This window comes from Dermacentor silvarum, chromosome 9, assembly GCF_013339745.2.
Source record: "Dermacentor silvarum isolate Dsil-2018 chromosome 9, BIME_Dsil_1.4, whole genome shotgun sequence".
Lineage (NCBI taxonomy): Eukaryota > Metazoa > Arthropoda > Arachnida > Ixodida > Ixodidae > Dermacentor > Dermacentor silvarum.
Window position 1 is genome coordinate 41,874,443 of NC_051162.1, and position 20,219 is coordinate 41,894,661.

The 20,219-nt window shown below is 45.8% G+C and overlaps 2 protein-coding genes across 2 annotated transcripts in view; one reads left to right on the plus strand and one right to left on the minus strand.

Moving 5' to 3' along the window:
- Positions 1-20,219, plus strand: part of LOC125940430 (A disintegrin and metalloproteinase with thrombospondin motifs 17-like) — a 202,978-nt gene that overhangs the window by 71,955 nt on the left and 110,804 nt on the right. The gene's annotated exons all lie outside the window — the stretch shown is intronic.
- LOC119463553 (venom metalloproteinase antarease-like TtrivMP_A) overlaps positions 1-20,219 on the minus strand; it is a 93,300-nt gene that overhangs the window by 34,099 nt on the left and 38,982 nt on the right. The window contains exons 3-4 of the mRNA XM_049656574.1: positions 10,899-10,991; positions 9,692-9,815 (exon numbers count right to left, since the gene is read on the minus strand). Of these exons, the coding sequence (XP_049512531.1) occupies positions 9,692-9,815; positions 10,899-10,991 (217 nt within the window). The remainder of the gene's footprint in view (positions 1-9,691; positions 9,816-10,898; positions 10,992-20,219) is intronic.

Below are 20,219 nucleotides of genomic sequence, written 5' to 3' on the forward strand. Positions count from 1 at the left end.
ACCTATGGTTCATTCTAATTATGGACGCACGGCCATAAACCTATGGAATGATTTGCCCAACACCATTAAATCTTCATCTTTCATGCATTCAGTCATGCCCTTAAGCTTTTTTACTTGTATTACTAAGATTACATCAATAATCACGCTATCTTTGCCAATTTTATGTATGGACAGCATTTTGATGCACTATACGATTGTTTATACTAACAATTGTTTTGTTTAATTTCTCTATGTTGTATTTTACGCGATTGATCTTTTTTGGCTTGTGCAACTTGCTTAATTTTGATACGTTTTTTCGTTGTTATTATTATCCGAGGGTCCCGTTGCAGTCTTTGACTTTGGGACCCTCGTCTATATATCACCTGTAACCCATTCACTGTATTTATAGAATAATCAACGGAAACTGAAACTTAAAATATACTGCAACACGAGTGGCAGTGTCGAGTTGCCTATCAAAGCCAAAAACAGTCAAATATTGTACCTGTAGCAGTGGAGCAACGTCGCGAACAAGAGCTTGCACCTTTTGGATGCCCGCTACGCCCAAACATTTCCTTTTTTAATCTCCGGTTCATTTGAAAGGCTGTCTTAAAAAAATGGCAGATCCCACGCCCTGTAGGAATCAATGTTATGCGAAGCGGTGTGCGGGGAGCCTACCAAGTTAATGAAACGACCGTAAGAGCACCAAGACTCTTTCATGACCTACATGACACGTATGTCAAGGCATTCATGTCATGAGTCCTCAAGAGTATCTTTAGCTACACCTAAGAGACCTTAAGGCGAAAGCCATAGTAATGCACATAACTATGAATTCGACCACCAACCTTTAGCCTTTTCATTCACTTAGTACCACATCCGAACACATTCCATTGGTTTTTAAGTGTTAATATTTTTTCGCTGAGTCCATCTCATTTTTGTTGAGTCAGGGTCATGACTATGACTTCTAGAATATCCGTTAGTGTTTCCTTCAATTAGTGCCTATGTCCGAAGCCATTACAGTGGTTTTTGAGCGTTAATATTTTTTTGCTGAGTCATGCTCATGACTATGACTTCAACCACCATCCTTTAGCGTTTCCTTCACTTAGTACCCACGTCCGAACCAATTGAGGTGATTTTTGAGTGTTAATCTTTTTTCGCCGAGTCATTGTCATGTTAGGTGAGTCATGGTCATGACTATGACATCTACTATAATCCTTTAGTCTTTCCTTCACTCAGTGCCCACGTCAGAACCCATTTCAGTGGCTTTTGAGTATTAACGTTTTTTGCCGAGTCATTGTCATTTATGCTGAATTATGCTCATGACTATGATTTCTACTATCATGCTTTAATGTTTCCTTCACTTAGTGCCCACTTCAGAAACCCTTCCAGTGGTTCTTTGAGTGTTAATCTTTTTTCGCCGAGTCATCGTCATTTTAGCTGAGTCATGGTCATGACTATGACTTCTACCATGGTCCTTTAGTCTTTCCTTCACTCAGTACCTATGTCAGAACCCATTTCAGTGGCTTTTGAGTGTTAACGTTTTTCGCCGAGTCATTGTCATTTTTGCTGAGTCATGCTAATGACTACGACTTCTGCCAGCATCCTTTACTGTTTCCTTCATTTAGTACTCCTGTCTGAACCAATTTCAGTGATTTTTGAGTGTTAATCTTTTTCGCTGGGTAACTGTTATGACCTACATGACATGCATTTCATGACATTTATGTCATGACCAGTCATTTATGCTCGTCATCCACTCTTGTCATACTGTGCCAATTTTGGTACATACCAAGTTAACGAAACGACCATGAGAGCACAAAGACGTAGGCGGCTAGATAGATACTGTTAAAGTAGCAAATGTTCGCCAAGAAATGCTTCGTATTTAAAATCTGACACAACTCAATGAATAGGCTGGACATTTTCACACTCAGAGCAGCTATTTCCGCGATATTATCACTCAAATCCTTCAGACCGAGCAAAACAAGGTGACTGGCAGCGAGGACCCTTTTGGCTTCCACGAAACACCTCGATTCGACGCCACAAAGGGGTATCACAGCACCAAGCAAAAGAGATGCCGTAAACCTGGATGTCGGAGCCATTTTTGTGTATTTAGACAGTGTTGCCAGATCAGGTAGTGGATTCTGGAGCTGCTAATAAGTGACGGTGACGAAGGTTCCTGAAGAAAGATTTGGTAGCAACATCATTTTATCTTGCTGCCTCATCCTGCAAGAGAGGCCAGGAGAGGAGGTCCGGGGCCTATCCACGCCTTCCTGTTGGTGGAGCAAATGACGTGGTTGCTCTCGCACTTTTACCACTCAAACAAACATGCAAGCGTCCCCGCGCCACCGGTCGTGCCTGTTGTTTTCTTGTTTTTTTTTTGTTTGGCTAGCACCGATGCCTCGACAGTTGCTCTTGTTCGCAGAGCATAGCCCCTCAATCGCCGCAACGAAGAACTGCAAACTGAGAGAGCAAGTTGCGAGAAGAAGAGGCCAGGAGAGGAGGAATGTCGCTACCTTTAGTTTATTCGCAGTGCTTCATGGAAAATGTCACACTCTCTGAACACCTCCTGACAGATTTGAGGCAATGATGAGACACGGTGCGGCCGTTTAGTAGTTAGAAGCGCTCTAAAGCAGTTTCAAGAAACTGAAGGAATTCCCGAAAAGTGCGCATCAAGGAAAAAAACTTCGCTATCGACAACGCGAACGTTAGATTGTACATATGCAACGAAGCTACAGCACAAATACAGATGCAAGTTCACACTGGAAAATCTACATTGCGCGACGTCATGCAACAAAAAAGTCATCGTCGCACCAATCGGTCAGAGACTGATTTTCGTTGTATGAAAATAATGAAGAAACTCCATCGGAGTTGTCTAAGTATGAACAAGCATACCCCCAAATTTTAGTTGGCCCACATCCAAATTTCTAGTTGCCCCACCCCCAAATTTAGGTTGGTGTACCCCAAGACTTCAGTTCGTCGAAGCTAGAATTTTAAGTTGGCCCACACCCAAATTTAAGTTGGACCTAATGCAAATTTCAAGTTGGTACCCTCCCAAATTTCAGGTGGGCTGCCCCCTATTCAAGTGAGCCCACAACAAATTTTTAAGTTGGCCTGCCCCCAAATTTTTATTGGCCCAAGTCCAAACTTCACGTAGGACCACCCCCAAATTTTAAATTGGCCCAACCCCGAATTTCAAGTAGGCCAACACCGAAATGTCAAGCTGGCACACCCCCAGATTAAGTTGGTCGACCCCTAAATTTCAAGTTGTCCTACTACCAGATGTCAAGTTAGCACATCTGCAAATTTAAGTTGGCCCATCCGCAGAGTTCAATTTGGCTACCCCCAAATTTCAAGTTGCTTCACCTCCAAATTTTAGTTGGCACACACCCAAATTTTAGGTTGGCCCACCCTAAATTTAGGTTGGCTCACCTTCAATATTTAAGTTGGCCCTATCTCAAAACTTCAGTTGCCCCACAGTCATATGTAAGAGGCCGCCTGCGGCGCCAAAAGGAAGATGTATAGGTAGGTATATCACGGTGGACTAGAGGGGGCGAAATCGAACTCGTGCTGCTACTATGGCGCTCCAGGTGTTGCGTGAGGGGAGAGGGCATCGCAACGACGCAACGTCACCAGTGCGTCTCGATGGAGTAGGTACGGGACGCAATGCATAACGTCCTCGATGTGCAGCGAAGTGTGGCTTAGAACGTGAGCGTCTGTTGGTTCGAAAACGCGAAATGGAATGGAGCGGCGTTGAGTGGCGGCGATGAACGTAGTGAACATTTAGCACAAAAACGCAAAGTGCAGGTGCCTCGATCCGATGCAGTGAGACAGCAGCTAAACTACAAAACTCGTGCAAAACGTTCAGTGGCTTTCAATTGGACATTAATGCCTTTCTCATTCACAACTCATAACAAGCGCTTAAGTGCCTCGGATATTTTTTTAGATACATAGAAAATTCTCTTGCACCAACCATGAATTCGGAACAAACCTGCGAGAAGAGGCGTAAAGAGTTTCAGCGCAACTAGAGTTGGTGGGCGGCAACGAGCATTTCGTCACGCGCGGCGAGAGATCCAGTCTGAACATGCCGATCTCGTCGCCGACCACACGTGGTTCCTCGCGCGACAGGAAGCTTCCTGGTGGGATTGCGCCAGAAGAGGCGAAGAAACAAGGCCAGAATTTATCGCTTGTGAGCACAATTTGTTCGTGCTGCGCTGTCCGCCAAGACGGCTGATATGCGAATATCCAATATTCCTCCAAGCTTTTGTCGAATTGCAACGAAAGAACTATCATTATGCAGCTTTATGCCACGCCATCAGCCGCGTTCGTTTCCGCATGAATTCTCGCGCCGTCATCGGATCTCTACCGACTGCCGACAGCCCTTTCGTAGGACAGCAGGCAGCACACCCAGTCTGTACACCCGGTAAGCAGGCGAACGTCAGCGCAAACGCCAGATCACTGACACCGACACATCGCGTACAGCAACCGAAGCTCCAGCCCGAGGCCAGCGCAAAGGTCAGACCATCGACATCGCGCGTACAATAACCGAAGTTCCAGACCGAGGACCGCGCAAAGGTCAGACCACCGACATCGCGCGTACAACAACCGAAGTTCCAGACCGACGCGGTGGTACCTCGTCAGCTCTTCCTCAACAACGACAAGGTGATCCCCAATACGGGTCCCCAGATCACGAGCACAAGCGAAAACGAAACGTTGCTTGAAAAGCGACCCGAAAACGAAACGCGCAAGCTGTTCAGCCTCGAGCAAGGGGATCAAATACAATACAGCGAACAGAGACGCCATCGCTCTTGCTCATCGCTCGACCGCCACCGCAACGTGGAGACCGACCATCACCGGCAAATCAGGTCTCGAAACCGTAGTCCTGAGACCAACCAGCATGTGCACAGCGTCAGCGACCCGATCATACGTGAAAGTGCGGACGTCTCCCAACAGAGGGCCCACATTCATCGACAAACCTAGCTATTTCCCGCCAACTACACCGCAGAGTCCGCCACCGCCAGATGTGCCTAAAGACTACAAGCTTGACAACTTCATCCAAAAACGACAAAAAGTGTCCAACTCCACCGGTACTGACATGACCTAGAGTGTACCGCCGCGCCAATGTACCAGTGGACGCACTCGTGGCACCTCCATCAAGAGCATGACGGACATGGACAACCTGCCGTTCATGTGCAGGCCCAAGGAGACAATGAAAGAAACTCCTCTGACCGCTCCTTTGGTCATCTGCGCACCGTCAAATGAAGTCTGGCCTTCTGTTCCAGCCTGGTGGGACGCCAACAGCAACCGCAACTGCCGGCGCCGCAGTAAGCTCGTCAGGTTGCTGCAGACTCAAAACGACGATTAGAGAGTATATACTTGTTGCGCCGAGGAAAGCATGCCATGATGATGATGATGATGATGATTTATTGGCATCCCCTTTGAAACGGGGCGACGACAAATAGTCACCTAGCCTGCTTGATTTAATCAGGTATATTATACATGTTCTTTATCCATCATTTTTGTATACCTCTCATTATTTTTATTTTTCAAAAATTTACCTTGTACCGCTGCCTATGATTTTAAGAGATCAGGTCGTATCCATATTTTCCCTGCTTTTTTTCCACCAGTACTCTAATCTTCTCTTGCTGATCTCTACGGCTGATCTGTTTGTTTCCTTCCACTTTAAACCCAAGCGCTTCTGGGAGTTGCACGTTACCTACGGTTCTCGCCGGGTGGATCCCGTCGCATTCCATTAGGATGTGCTGAGTGGTTGGTCTCTGGATCTTTACTGCAGCATACACATGTCTCATATAGTTCCGAATATTTGTTCCGATATGTTTTCGTCCTTAGGCAACCGGCTCGAGCCTCAAATAGCAAGGCACTGCCCTTTGTGTTATCGTACAAATTTTCCCTTCTAATTTCTTTCTTCTCATTCTTGTAAATCTCCATTGTCCTTTTAGGGGCGAAGCTCCTTATAGCGGCACTCGTTCGTCCCCGTCGTAGTAGGTAGCCACGTCTAGTTTTATGAATTGCTCAATAGATGGCGTTGTGTGTCCGTATATGTATGTATACCCATATATACATATATATCTATACGTATAGTATAACTGGAAGCCGACTTCCGCTTCCGGTTCCGCTTCCGCTTCCGTTTCCACTTCCGGTTCCAGAAGCCAGCTTCCGGATTCCGGAGAACGCTTTCGGCGTTTTATGAAAAAAAATTCCGAAAGTTGTGTCCGTAGCGCGGAATCGAACCAGGGACCCCTCGCTTCCGAACGCGCGGCGCTAACCACTACGTCACGAAGCGCACATAGACACACGCACCACGATGGCAATAAATACCCAACATTAACGAAAGGCCGCGTTTCTAGCGCGTTTCTAACGCGTTTGTGCTAGCGCGTTACGGCACGTGTAAGAAGCTGGTGTAAGACGCTGTGGCCTCTCCGCCTTACCTTCAACGCGTTTCGAACGCGCTGCCCAAGGCGGTGGCAAGTCAAGTTCAAGTCGAGGAGCGTTTATGAATCCGGGGAGGGGTATACTCTCTCAGCAGTCATGTGATGGCGTCGGCAAACGCGGTGCACGTTCCGGCATGTGTAAATGGCTGCGTAAGACGCTGTGGCCGCTCCCCCTTACTAGAGAGTACTGCACGTTTCTAACGCGTTTGTGCTAGCGTCCCCTTAAGCGGGAGATCCGATGATTCCCTCCGGAGCTTCGCCCACTCATCATCATTCACCCCGTGGATATGCTGTGTTTTTTTTGTTTCCATTCTTTGCATCCAATTCACGGTCTCTATTTCTCTCACTTTCTTTCTGATGACCCCTGGTTGTCTATTTACAGTTTCGATTATCCTGTACTTGGTTGCCAACTTCCTTGACCTCTTCCTCCATTCTGTGTCCACGCTTTTCATGTAGAGATACTTGTGCACTTTAGCCGCCCATTTACTTTCATCCATGTTCCTGAGCCTTTCTTCAAAACTAATTTTGCTCTGTGCTTCTCTGACTTCAAAAGAGGCCCAACCCATGTCACCCTGCACTGCCTCATTTGTCGTATTACCGTGTCGTATTACCGTGTGGCACGAGCGCGACGACAGCACGCCCTAACGGCTTTTCTCCGTCAAAACTACAGCAGCCCTCGTCGTAGTCGTCCGCCGCTAACCTGGCCGACATGGCCCAACTAGTTCAAGCGCTTCCTATCTATCTTAGGGTATAAGCTGGACCACAAGTGAGGCAACTTCAAGGCTTGCGTCAACCAAACCGACGTCATGTGCAGCGTATCTACCGTATGAAAGCGCACCAGTTCAACGCGGCCGCGGGAGTGTATTGAAGACTATAGAAGAAGAGGAAACTATAGAATAAACCGCAACCGACGGACGTCAGTCTCGGTCTTCAACATTGATAGTACATCACAATGTAATAACGGAACGTGTTCGTGGCTATGCGCATTCATTGCTGTTTGGACGTATTCGCAGTTTTCTTTTATTACGATAGAAATTCTATGGACACTCCAAAGCAGATTTCTGCCGTCGAGGTCGCCGTCGTTGTCGCCGTCGCCGTGAGGTTCCGTATGACGTCAACGGCAATGAAATCGTCGCCGCGCTCCGGACGCTGTATGTGCGAATGAAAGGGCGTGAGGGACGTGCGCTTTCCCGGGGAGCGAACACACGTCGGAGAGCAAACGCGCGTTCTGCGCCGTGCTCCCTGAAGGGCTGCAGAAGTAAGCGTCTCTTTCCTCCTTTCCATATATAGAGAGTAAACGCAACTTCTTCCGTCGCGCGAAAGGCTGTGAGGGGACGGGAGGGAGGGAGGGGAGGCGTAGAGCACTGCACGGGCTGATTTTTGCGGCCCGGGCCCGGCCCGGGCCCGTTTTTACATTGGGTAGCCCGCCCGAGCCCGATCAAAACTCTTATGGCGAGACCCGGGCCCGGCCCGGGCCCGGAAATAATCTACGTTACCCGCCCGGCCCGGCCCGCCACCCCTTCACCTTAAGCCCGAGCCCGGCCCGAGCCCGACCCGATACCGGCCCGAACCCGGCCCGAGACTGAAAAATACACGTTTTTCAGAGTTGAGAAGCCCGAGAATAACTCGCAGAAAGCCCGAGCCCGGCCTGGGCCCGGGTGAAAAAGCACACGCCATGCCCGAGCCCGGCCCGAGCCCGTGAAATAACTCCTCTACCCGGCCCGGCCGGGTAAGTTTATACAGCTGATAAAACTACTATCCTTACTCCGTATAGCTCTCTGCTAATTTTCTATCGCAATTGGTGCTTCGCCTTTCGGGTGAAACTGCGACAAATTTTTTTCTTGAGTTTGCATTTTCTCAAGTAAAGTGCAATTAATTTTGCTCGCTAGTTGGTTGATGCATCATTTACCCAGCGTAACACTTGCTGTGTCTTGGGTAGAATGCATTTACTCTGTCAATGCTACGCTGTAGATTTTCCTAGTGTTCATCCTTAGTGAAATCTAGCTATTGGCAAACACGCTCAACACCAGTTTTAAGGACATGTAGTTAAAAACAAGGTTGAATAAAATTTCTCGCACAATGCACCGTGTTTGCACGTGGTGCCTTGGTTTGGAGTAATAAAATACAGAAAATTAAAAGGATCATTCCTGTTTTCTCTAACATTGGGGTACCTCTGTGCCACGTGCTATAACCTTGATTGCTCGCAGCCCGTCGCTGCCATTTTGTGCTGCTGCCTCCCTTATATGCTGCCAAAGCAACTCTGTTAACGCATATGTTGCACAATACCTTAACAACTGTGTTGCACAACTTATTTCGACATAAGCTCGACAGATTTGGATATTATTCCTCCACTATTGGTCATTGCTAAAATAAATGAAGCGCTTCAGGATTGCTCGTCAACTTGAATTTCAATGGTGTGGGTACACTGATTGTGTAGTTGCTGCTGTGTGTGATTGAAAAATATGCCTGATATAAAAAGTCTTTCGCTCTGCATTTAAGCTCATCTAAAATGTACCAGGAACTTATCAACAAAGTACGCAATTCATAACTGCGCTACGTAACGACAAATAGAATTTGAAACGCAATGGTCTCCTGCATTTCAGTGCGGGCTGGGGAAACACCGCTCACCTGTCGGTCATCCGTACTTTAAAAGCGCCGCCTCATTGCGCGTGCGTGACGAACGGTGGTAGGTCTATACGCAGATGGACCACAGACATCCGCTGAGTGCGGACCTAATTTTCCCGGTCGTCAAGGAGTGTTACATTTTTACAGACCTTGGAACGTAACTCACCCTTGAGAAATTATTTGCCGTGTTACACACCGCAGATAACTTCTCCTATTCCTATTTGACCTCCAAATATTCTTACTATACTTAGAATGGCAGCACAAATTACTCGGAAAGCAACTTATTACAAGAATCAAGAATTGAGCCACAACTTGCGTACCTGCTGGTAACAGTACGCAAGCTTTGGCTGCGTTCCTAATTCGTTCGCTGTCGCGGAGACGCCAAATAGCATTTTCTCACCATTCCGCTCATTCTTCCGCGCTATGTGCGAATTAGACTGATATTGAACGTCGACTGCAACTACTTGCGTGAGTCTTGTTTTGAGCAAGGTAACGAGCATGGTAAAAAACATACATAGCGGAAATTTTTAGGATACGTAAACAACACACCTGTTCATCTCAAATGTAAACACTGCCTTTAAATGATTTTTTTCGGGTTGTTTGGTAGGAAAATATTTACAGAAGGAGGAAATAATATTGCTTACCAATATTCGCATAGGTGCCCTTTATTTCTTGTACTTTGTAGATCTTGTGCAGTATTCGGCCTTGCAGTGAACGTTCGTCTTCCGGTAGAGGCTTTATTCTTAGCTCGTGGTTGATGATACCTTCCTAATACAGAATTAAAGTTAGCGTGAATATTTTAGTAGTGCCACATTTTTTAAAGTAATATCTCTAATAATTTTTCTGAGTAAAACAATGAGAAGTCTTTGGGGTACTGGACGTCAACAAATGGTATTTCATAAATATTTCAGATTTGATGTATTTTATAAGATGTTTCGTGTAACATACTGCCTTGCGTATAGCAACTGCCTGAATAAAACGCCGATAGATAATGCGTTAATATATTCGTGTTGCTGTTGTGTAGTGTGAATACTGAGTTTTTTCGCGTATTTTTGAGCTCGTGCATATTATCGCGCGAGTGTGAATTTGAGTGTGAAACATGCTCAAGAGATTGACGGATTGAAGGCAGCATAGGCACTCTGCACGACAGATGGATTTCTCTGGAAGCGCTACCAGACCAATGGCCCACTCTGCATTCGTAAAACATTGTTATCTAGAGGTCATGTCATTCGCGCCTTAATAGATTGTGTTAGCTCCTGAAGGCGGGTCTTTCCTGAATGCGGCGACTTAATATTCACTACTAACTGAAATGTGCGACTTTTGGTAAGAGTTCTTTATTCTAATAAAAAATTCTGGCGGTCTTGCTCTCGGTCCTTCTTAGTTACCGAGAAAGCTTGTCTTAGTCAAGAATTCTCTTCGACCAAACTATAGCCCCATACGACGAGCGGCCGACGCACAAATTTGACTTTTTGAAATCTAAGGTGAGTCGCGGGTCGTTAATTTGGCGCGGCCACCACTGGCAGAAATTAGCACAAACCGATACACCGAAATTACCTAATGTTGTTCCTGCTATATATATTACTGCAGCGCTAAACTTGATATTGGAACTGGACGTTATTCGTCGTGTTGTGGTCTATTAAACTTTAGAACGTTGCAATACCGAGCAGAAGGCACCCTATGTGATGAGGAAAACGACCAAAGCATTATCCGCAAGAACCACATAAAATAAGCAAGCGCCGGTTCTACATTATGACCTGCGGCCAAGAGTATTGTGCAGATGCGATTCCTTGTGAGGTAAGGATACCGCATTGCACGATCATTACAAAAAATCTTGCAGTACAAGGTACTCACGACATGCACCGAACCTTCTCGGTGGCGCACCATGAGAGAGGATTGATGATGTGTGTCCTGGTAGAGAACCTCTTGAATAGCAGATGTATCTACCTACGTATACACACAAGTTATTCATTAGGCTCACGCCGATTGCCAAAAATTTAAGATGGGCAATTTATTTTTCATTGATAGAAAGTTGTACTACATGACAAACCGGACTTTTTCCGTGCAGTTCGGCAATATAATTTTGCCTCTACTAAGGTTGCACTGTTTGGGTGCTAATGACTTTAAGCAAAAACACCTTCAAAGAGGGTCAACATTTTCAACAATCTTCGCCTACATTCTTTATAAAATATTTAAAAAATTAGGTGTTGAAGCACCTGGTGGTCCAATCCATGCTTTCATTTGCTAGAAAAGTGTTTTTCGACAAGACAGGTGAGCCTGCTGAATAGATTCTGCAGCATTTATATAACTGAAGGTGCTTTTCGCATTATTAATGGAGATATCACATCAATTCCCAGCGTAACCTTCTTTTCGACATAAAGACCAAGAAAGCGAAGCGTAACTACGAGATTAGTGAAACATTCCGTGTATTCCACTGTAATAAAGAAGAGTAGCCTGCGCCTTAGCAGCATCGCCACCGGCATGAGCTCGTGGTTGCTGTCCTTGGCCGAACACTTGTGTCTGCTGCCCGTTCGCCTGCGTCCGTTGCTAATAAACCTCTTAGCAAGTGGTGGAGCCTGCTGGGTTTCGACCACCCTGGAACTTCAGTCGCACTCTTCCTCCCATCATGCTCAACGATGCAAGCGGTACTGCTCCAACTCCTCCAACGGCGCCACCCACCCTGGTTTGGGCCCGTTCCTTGTGTCAGCGAGATAGACCACATACTTTGCGTGTGCCCTCAATATGTGGCCGAGCGAAAGACATTAAAGCGTAGTGTTGACTGTTTGGACTCCCGCCTCTTTTCGGAAGCAAAGGTTTTTGGCGCGTAGAGAAGGGTTGACCATGTCCAGCGCACCATAACATCACTTTGGAGCTTGATGTGTGAGACGAGTTGAGACGGTCGTCTCTAGGACCTGTGAAATCAGGACTTGAAAAGTGAAAAAAGTGCGAAATGTGTTGGCGCGATGATGTTTTTTTGTGGACAGCACTACTCCTTCGTGTAGTGTGTGAAAAGTGCACAACTGTGTATTGGACGACGTGTGTAAATAGTAGCTCATTGTAGGATATCATAATCACCTGCCACCTATATACCTCTCCCTGTATCTCGCACTTCCCCTTCTCCCAGTGAGGGGTAGCACGCTAGAGACACGCTCTCCAGGCCGACCTCGCCTCCCTTCGCTTCATTAAAATCTACTCCTCTTCCTCCTCCCCTATCTTCTCCGGCACAGACGACAAAGACGTTGAAGATTGGATGTCCTCATACGAGCGAGTGAGTGCCCATAACCTGTTGGACGATGTTACCAAGTTGTGGAATGCTGCATTCTATCTCTCGGACGTTGGGAAACTATGGTTTCTAAACCATGAATCCGATCTAACTACGCGGTTGGTCTTCAATACCAGCTTTACGCATGTTTTCGCTCGGCCAGTAGTACGGAAGCTTCGTGCAAAACAGAGATGGGAGAGAATTTTACGAGCGACATTAAGAGCATTGTTCACCTTTGCAAACGGATGAACCCGTCGATGTCAGAGGAGGAGAAGATCAAACACATAAAGAAGGGTATTGAGGACGATGCGTTTTAAATGTTATTATCGAAGAGTATTCGCACTGTCGTCAAAGTGATAGAATTGTGTCAGAGTTACGACGAGTTGCGCAGGCAACGGCTTCACACCAGACGTCCCCCTGCGCCCGCTGACTCTGTCCACCCTTGGAGTCGGTGACGACCATGCTACTCTGTTTCTTATGATTCAGGAGTTCGTTTCCGCAGAGGTCGCTCACCAGCTATCTTTAACGTCTTGCGTCCCGGAGAAACCACCCGCTTACGCATCAACGCTATGCGACTTCATCGAGGAGCAAGCTTCTCAGGCCTACTAGTCACTGCGCCTCTCACGTACGCAGAAGCAGTTCCCGAGCTTGTCCACAAATACTCTTGCCGCCCCCTATGCATCGACCACCAACCTTTTCACCGCCACCTATGCTGCTACCAGACCGACAGCATTTTCCGACTTCTCAGCCACGAGTCGTAGCTTACCCTCAACAATGGTGCACGTTCGATGACTGCCAAATATGTTTTGCTTGTGGTGGTGCTGGTCATGTGGCGCGCCGTTGCCGTCGTCGCACGTTTCCTTTTCGGAGCACCTGGCGAGCGCCACCTTTCCCCGCTCAGTTTTCATCTTCGCCTTCCAGCCCTCCTAACTCTTCCTTTTGCCCGGATCGCCCACCCGCGTCAACCCGCCACTCACAATCTCCACGTCGTCGCTCGCTTTCTCCAATGCGTCGCCGTACCGGACCCACCGAGCAAGAAAACTGATGGCCGCAGTGCCGAGGCACGAAATGCATCCATGTCGCAATGCACAAGTCCTCGTCCCTCTCCAAGTTCAAGTTCAAGTTTATTCTTCTTCTAGTACAGACTAGAAACGTCCTCCGGGGCTAAAAGCTGCTGTCAGCAGCTTGACTGGACCCAGGAGGCGTTGCACATGGCAGAGCGATAACAGTAACATTTTTTGGTATAAAACTAAAGCAAAAAATTTACTAAACAAAGACATAAACTAAACAAATTTACAACTCAGATGCATGCTTATGACAGGATATGTAAAATTCAACAACAGACATTTTTTACAAATAAAACAAAACAAAAAAAGACAAAAACATGGTCATGTTATATACATTGCTATACATGAATATATATGTTTACAGGTTAACGAAATACATCTTCAACTGTTTACGAGAGAAATTAGTAGCATGAACATGATTATTTAGAATTTTCGGCAAATTGTGTTTAATAGATTGCAACTTATATTCGGTACGAAAGCGCGGTACGAGCCAAGGTTCAGGGTTTCTGAGATGCACAGGTATGTCATGGTGTTGCAAGGTCGCTAGCGATGAAAGAAAATCTCTACATTCTTTTCCTGCAAAATAGAACATTTGTAAAAGACGATATTCATAGTATCGATCTACCCATACGATTTGATATGTATGTGACAATGCTTTTGTTGTTGATCGGGGTTCGATATTAGCAATGTGTCGAAGAAGCGTCTTTTGTAATGTAACTATTTTATTTATGTTAGTTTGCGTTGTGGTTGCCCATACTAAACTACAATAATTAAATTGCGAGGTGAACAATGCATGATAAATTTGTAGCTTGGCTTTTGTCGGCATGTAAGCTCTACAGCGAGATAGTACACCGGCAACTGCAGAAAACTTGTTTCGATGGTTATTAAAATGAGCATCCCAACTCAAATGACATGAAAATATTACTCCAAGGATTTTGTGCTCATTAACTAGTTCTATATGTTTGCCTAAATAAGAGATTGAATGTTCCAACTGAAAAGGTTTGTTTCTGGCTCTAAAAAGAATAGCTTTCGTTTTAGTGGGGTTAATTCTAATCACATTTGAAAGTGACCAATCAGATAGTTTCATTAGCAATGCATTACACCTGATAACTAGTTCCTTTGCGTCCTTTCCCCTGAAGAGTATAGTGCTATCATCCGCATATATAAAGAAATCAACTGTAGGATCTATATTTACTAAGTCATTAATATATAAGTTAAATAATAGTGGGCCCAAAACACTCCCTTGCGGTACTCCATTTGTAAGTGTTAAAAAAGAAGATAGGACGTTGTTAATACATACACACTGAGTTCTATTTCTGAGATACGATTCCATTAAAGTGAGTGGATGTCCGCGTACTCCATAGATTGATAGTTTATATTTAAGAATGTCATGACTGAGGCAATCAAATGCCTTGCTAAAATCAATGAAGAGCCCGAGGGCGAATTCTCCGTTGTCTATGCTTTGCACAATACTTTCTTTCAAGGATAAAAGGGCTGCCTCAGTCGATCTACCTTTTCTAAAGCCAAACTGCGAGTTTGTTAATACGTCATGTCTGTCTAAAAACTTTGTTAGGCGCGTAGCAATAATTTTTTCTAGCACTTTGGAAAAAATGGGTAGGACAGATATTGGCCTATAATTAGAAACATTATTTATATCGCCATGTTTGTATAACACAGATACTTTAGCTCGTTTCATGCCATCTGGGAAAGTCGCCGATTCTATTGCTAGATTGAATATATGGACCAACGAGCGGATGAATGGCAAGTGATGTAAGACGTATTTTATGGGCTTAATTTGTAAATTGTCAATATCTAATGCTTTGCTGTTATTAAGATTTTTTATTATTGTGAACACCTCGCGTTCATCAGTTGGCTCCATAAATATAGTTTCTGAAACACAATTATCTCGTGAATACACGACTTGGGAGTCATGGGTGTGCGTAACGCTTGCATTCACAAAATGAGTATTGAAATGGTCTGCCAGTGCTTTACCGATCAATTCGCAATTTGCATAGCTTATTGACTTGGGTACACTACTTTTAGTTTGACGACCTAAGACGCTATTTATTACTTTCCAAACCGCATCCGGACGTTTCTTGTTGATTTCAGAAAACAGACGTTGATAGTAATCTATTTTTGCTTGCCTTAGTATTTTATTCAGTTTATTTCTTTCGGTCTTGAATTCCTTAAGTTTAATTTCTGATCTGGAGTGCAAAAACGCATGATAAAGGCGGTTCTTATTTTTTATCATTTTGATGTGCTCACTCATAATCCATGGTTTTCGTATCTTTTTTGATTTCCTAACTTGCTTGAATGGAAAGTGCGCAGTGTAGATGCGCACAAAGACTTCGAGAAACTCGTTATATGCTTCGTTAACATTTTTTTTTCTTAACACAGAATCCCAGTTTTGCGTACCTACAGCTACACTGAATAAATCCAGCGCTTCATTAGAAATGTGTTGGTAAGTAATTAATTCAGTATTTTGTTTGATACTATTATCTAGTGAGTACACCATAAAGACTGGACAGTGATCACTAATATCATTAGAAATTGTACCCGCGGTACACACTGACGTTTCTATATTTGTAATGAGAAGGTCGAGGGCAGATGAGGTCGATTGAGTAACCCTCGTTGGTGTAGTGATCAGATTGGTAAAGCCAAATGATAGTAGTAGATTGTTTAAATCCTGTACATGCTTGTTGTTATCTAAAATATTTATGTTGAAGTCGCCTCCACAGACAAAATGAACATTATTAAATGAACAGAATTCCAGTAGCTTACCAAAACAACTACTAAAAGTCTCAATACTTCCGCTCGGAGGGCGGTATATTACTGATAAGACCCCTTTCTTGTCCTTGACCGTTAACATCTCGCAGTCAAGGCTTATGAATGTAAATTCTGGCATCAGTTCGTAATGGTAAGTATCTTTAGTATAGAGGGCAACGCCACCCCCTCGCCTATTCTGACGGTTAATGTAAAATGAAGTATATCCATCCAGTCCGACGACATCGTAGCTATTTTGAAACCAAGTTTCAGAAATCATGATGACGTCGAACTGGAAAGAAAATTGGTTGAGAAGACAAGAGATACTGTCACTTTTGTGAATAGCGGAACGGGAATTAAAATGCAAAACAGAAATAACCTTGCTATCTCGTAGATGAACATTTTGTGGTAGAGCAAAATCAAAATATTCCATTTTGAACAGAAAGTACACTACTTAGCATATCTTCGAAAGGTCTTCGTGATGCTGTATTCTTACAATGGGTGCGTCGTCAGACTGCTTAGCGAAAATCGTGCCATTATACGACCAGACGGACTTCCATCCATGGTCACGTTTTCTACCGATAGCAGTTCCAAGCAGTTGCTTTAGGGTAGGGCATAGGTGCTCGTTCACGTAAATTTTGTGTGTGTTATCATTTCCAATGTCCTTGTTAGAAAGACGTGCTTTCTTTGCTTTGTTAAGCACAGCATCGCGCTTGGTCCGGGATTTAAACTGCACAATGATGTTCGATTTTTCTGGGTCTCGCGTGGGTACACGGTGACATATTTCAATGTCAGTTTCGACAATCTCTTCTTTGATAACTTTCCCAATCATTTGAACAGTGTCCAGCACATTCTCATTATCTTTCTTTACGACGCCTTGTATTTCGAGATTTTTGTTTCTAGAGTACTGCTCCGAGCGCACGAGGCGTTTTTCAAGTTCTCGCGCCCTGCATTCGAGGGCGTGACATCTTTTTTCAAGCGCTATGTTTTCATTTTCTAGTTTTCGTCTTGCAGTTTCTTCAGCACTCAGTTTTGCCTTCAGTTCTTCAACTGAGGCGTGACCGAACTCAATGCTCTGAATTCGATTTTTGTGCTCTATTTTCATTTCTCGGATCTCATTGCGCATGTCCCTTTCCAATGCTTCACGATACTGCTTTAGTTGCTCTTTAAATTCCTGTTTCAGTTGAGCAAGTTCAGCTTTCATTTCCTCTTTTAGTTTAGCTATTTCTTTGGCCATACCTTATCAACACAAATATTCACTTCACAAAAAAAGGAAAAAAAAAAAGCAGAAGCGCAGAAACCCGGCAGCAGCGACGGTAAATTGTATGCAATACTATTCGTACAATAGTATTTTAAAGCACCAACCTGCGGCAAGAAAATGCAGACAGGCGTTCAGCGTTGAAGTAGATGCGTCGTCGCTGCTGCCAAGTGAATCGAACTCCCGCGAAGTACTCGTTTATGAAGCTTTGACGCTGTGACGTCGCTGCCAATGCCGCAGTTGATTGGCTCAGCTGACAGTCGTGCTTGCAGTTACCAGGAAAATCGCTGCCGTGTCCGCCACGTCACGGACGCGCTTGTCACGGACACGCTTGCAGAACTAACTGGTGGGGGGGGGGGGGGGCACAACTTGCAGCTTCTCCGACAGGAAATCTGCGGCAAGAAAATGCAGACAGGCGTTCAGCGTTGAAGTAGATGCGTCGTCGCTGCAGCCAAGTGAATCGAACTCCCGCGAAGTACTCGTTTATGAAGCTTTGACGCTGTGACGTCGCTGCCAATGCCGCAGTTGATTGGCTCAGCTGACAGTCGTGCTTGCAGTTACCAGGAAAATCGCTGCCGTGTCCGCCACGTCACGGACGCGCTTGTCACGGACACGCTTGCAGAACTAACTGGTGGGGGGGGAGGCACAACTTGCAGCTTCTCCGACAGGAAATCTGCGGCAAGAAAATGCAGACAGGCGTTCAGCGTTGAAGTAGATGCGTCGTCGCTGCAGCCAAGTGAATCGAACTCCCGCGAAGTACTCGTTTATGAAGCTTTGACGCTGTGACGTCGCTGCCAATGCCGCAGTTGATTGGCTCAGCTGACAGTCGTGCTTGCAGTTACCAGGAAAATCGCTGCCGTGTCCGCCACGTCACGGACGCGCTTGTCACGGACACGCTTGCAGAACTAACTGGTGGGGGGGGAGGCACAACTTGCAGCTTCTCCGACAGGAAATCTGCGGCAAGAAAATGCAGACAGGCGTTCAGCGTTGAAGTAGATGCGTCGTCGCTGCTGCCAAGTGACGACGCATTTGAAGCCGACGTAATTGAAGTGTGTGTAGAAAGCATCGCCGTCCTGCCACTTGTCGATCTAGGAGCCGTCGTATCCGTAATTTCCGCCAAACTCTGTCGCTTACTAAGAAAGGTTCTGACGCCTTTATCCGACCTCTCCCTTCGAACCACGAACGCTCATAACATTACGCCTCTCGCTGCCATGTACTGCTCGGGTCTTTATTCAAGGACTTCTGTATACCGTCGAATTCGTTGTGCTGCCCTCGTGTTCCCATGACATTCGACAGTTTTAGTTTAGCATGTTTACCATGTTAGCGGGCTTACCGGAATAGCAGGATCGGAATGCGCATGCGCGGAACACTCGAGGCCTCATATCGTTTAGCGTATGCGCGCTATTTCGCAGATTTAACGTTACCGTCTTTGCGTGGCTTACGTAGTTTACGTAAGACATGGCGGCGCTCCCTGCCGCCCGCTTCGAACTGAATTTCGCGTTGTTTTGTAGAATTAACTTCATTCGTAGCGAATCACTGCGTAAACGACTTTTACTTAGTGACCTGCCGCTTCGACGAGAGAGTATTATGGCTAACCTTGAGGAATTTTCGAAATCGCTTCTGTTTCGAACGCGGCTAAGCCTAACAAGAGAACTTTTCGCTGAGAAGCGAGCGCCACCTATAGGTAAAGTCGGGAGATAGGCACAACGACGGCATGTGGCCTCTGAGATGGGAAGATTTCGGAGGCTATGGTAGAGAGCTTGTACTGCAACGCGCTCGTGGTTTCCACTGCGCTGCCTCTCGCTGTTTCCGGATGCACACACACATTTTATTACTTAGTTGCCCCACGTATGCGAAATTCAAAGCGTAATGGAATAGCGTCCAGCACGTAAACACGCTATCAGGCTATACTAAAACTATCTTTCTGCAGAGTTCGTTTGCGGAACCGTAACGCTATTTCCCTTAACCCCGCTTTTACGCTAACGTTAAGCTAAAACTGTCTACTTTATTAGTCTGTGACTTCCTTGCAAATAATAACGACATTATTGAGTGTTGTCACGCCAAACTCGAACTTTCTGCACTTCACGATTTTGAGACAACCAAAAACCGCCCTTCTAGTGATAAACTGTTTGTGTCCGAAGACAATGCCGTTGTTCCGTGCTCTCTTAACGCACTCTAAAGTGTTCATTTGCCGCAAATGTTCTCCGCTGCCTTTTCCTCTCCTTACTCTTCGCAGTGCCGTCACAAAACATGCTCGTCGGCAATCCTATGGCGTGCCTTTTACCTTTTATTTCATGGTGAATGCCTAGGCCTTGGTCAGCCAGTTGACGCCTTTTGCATCTTTGACGCTCCGACCGCTTCTACTTCTACGGACCTTAGCACACTTACTGGTCACCCTGCAGTTGATCAGCTCCTCCTCGACGCTTTCCACCGCCTCCATCGACGATGAAAGGTGATCTTCCGAACGAAGCCAGCTGCTCACTCTCCAGCAGAAGTTCCGCACTTCTTTTGACAGCCCTGCTTCTGGCTTGGGTCACACATCAGCCGTTCTTCATCCGATAGATACAGGCAGTCATGCACCTCCACGCAATGCCCTTATCGGGTATCCACCTCGGAACGCCGCGTAATTGACGACCAGGTTGCTGACATGCTCAAGCGCGGCATTGTGCGGCGCTTCAACGGAAACTGAGCGGCGAAAGCACAGCGCATACAGTGTGGAGATCGCTTGCAAGATACGGTATGCGCGATAGCCCGCACCGGCGCAAAGTACAAGTGCACTGTTGTTGTCAGAGTAGAAGCCGCCCCCCCCCCCCCCCCCATCTCGC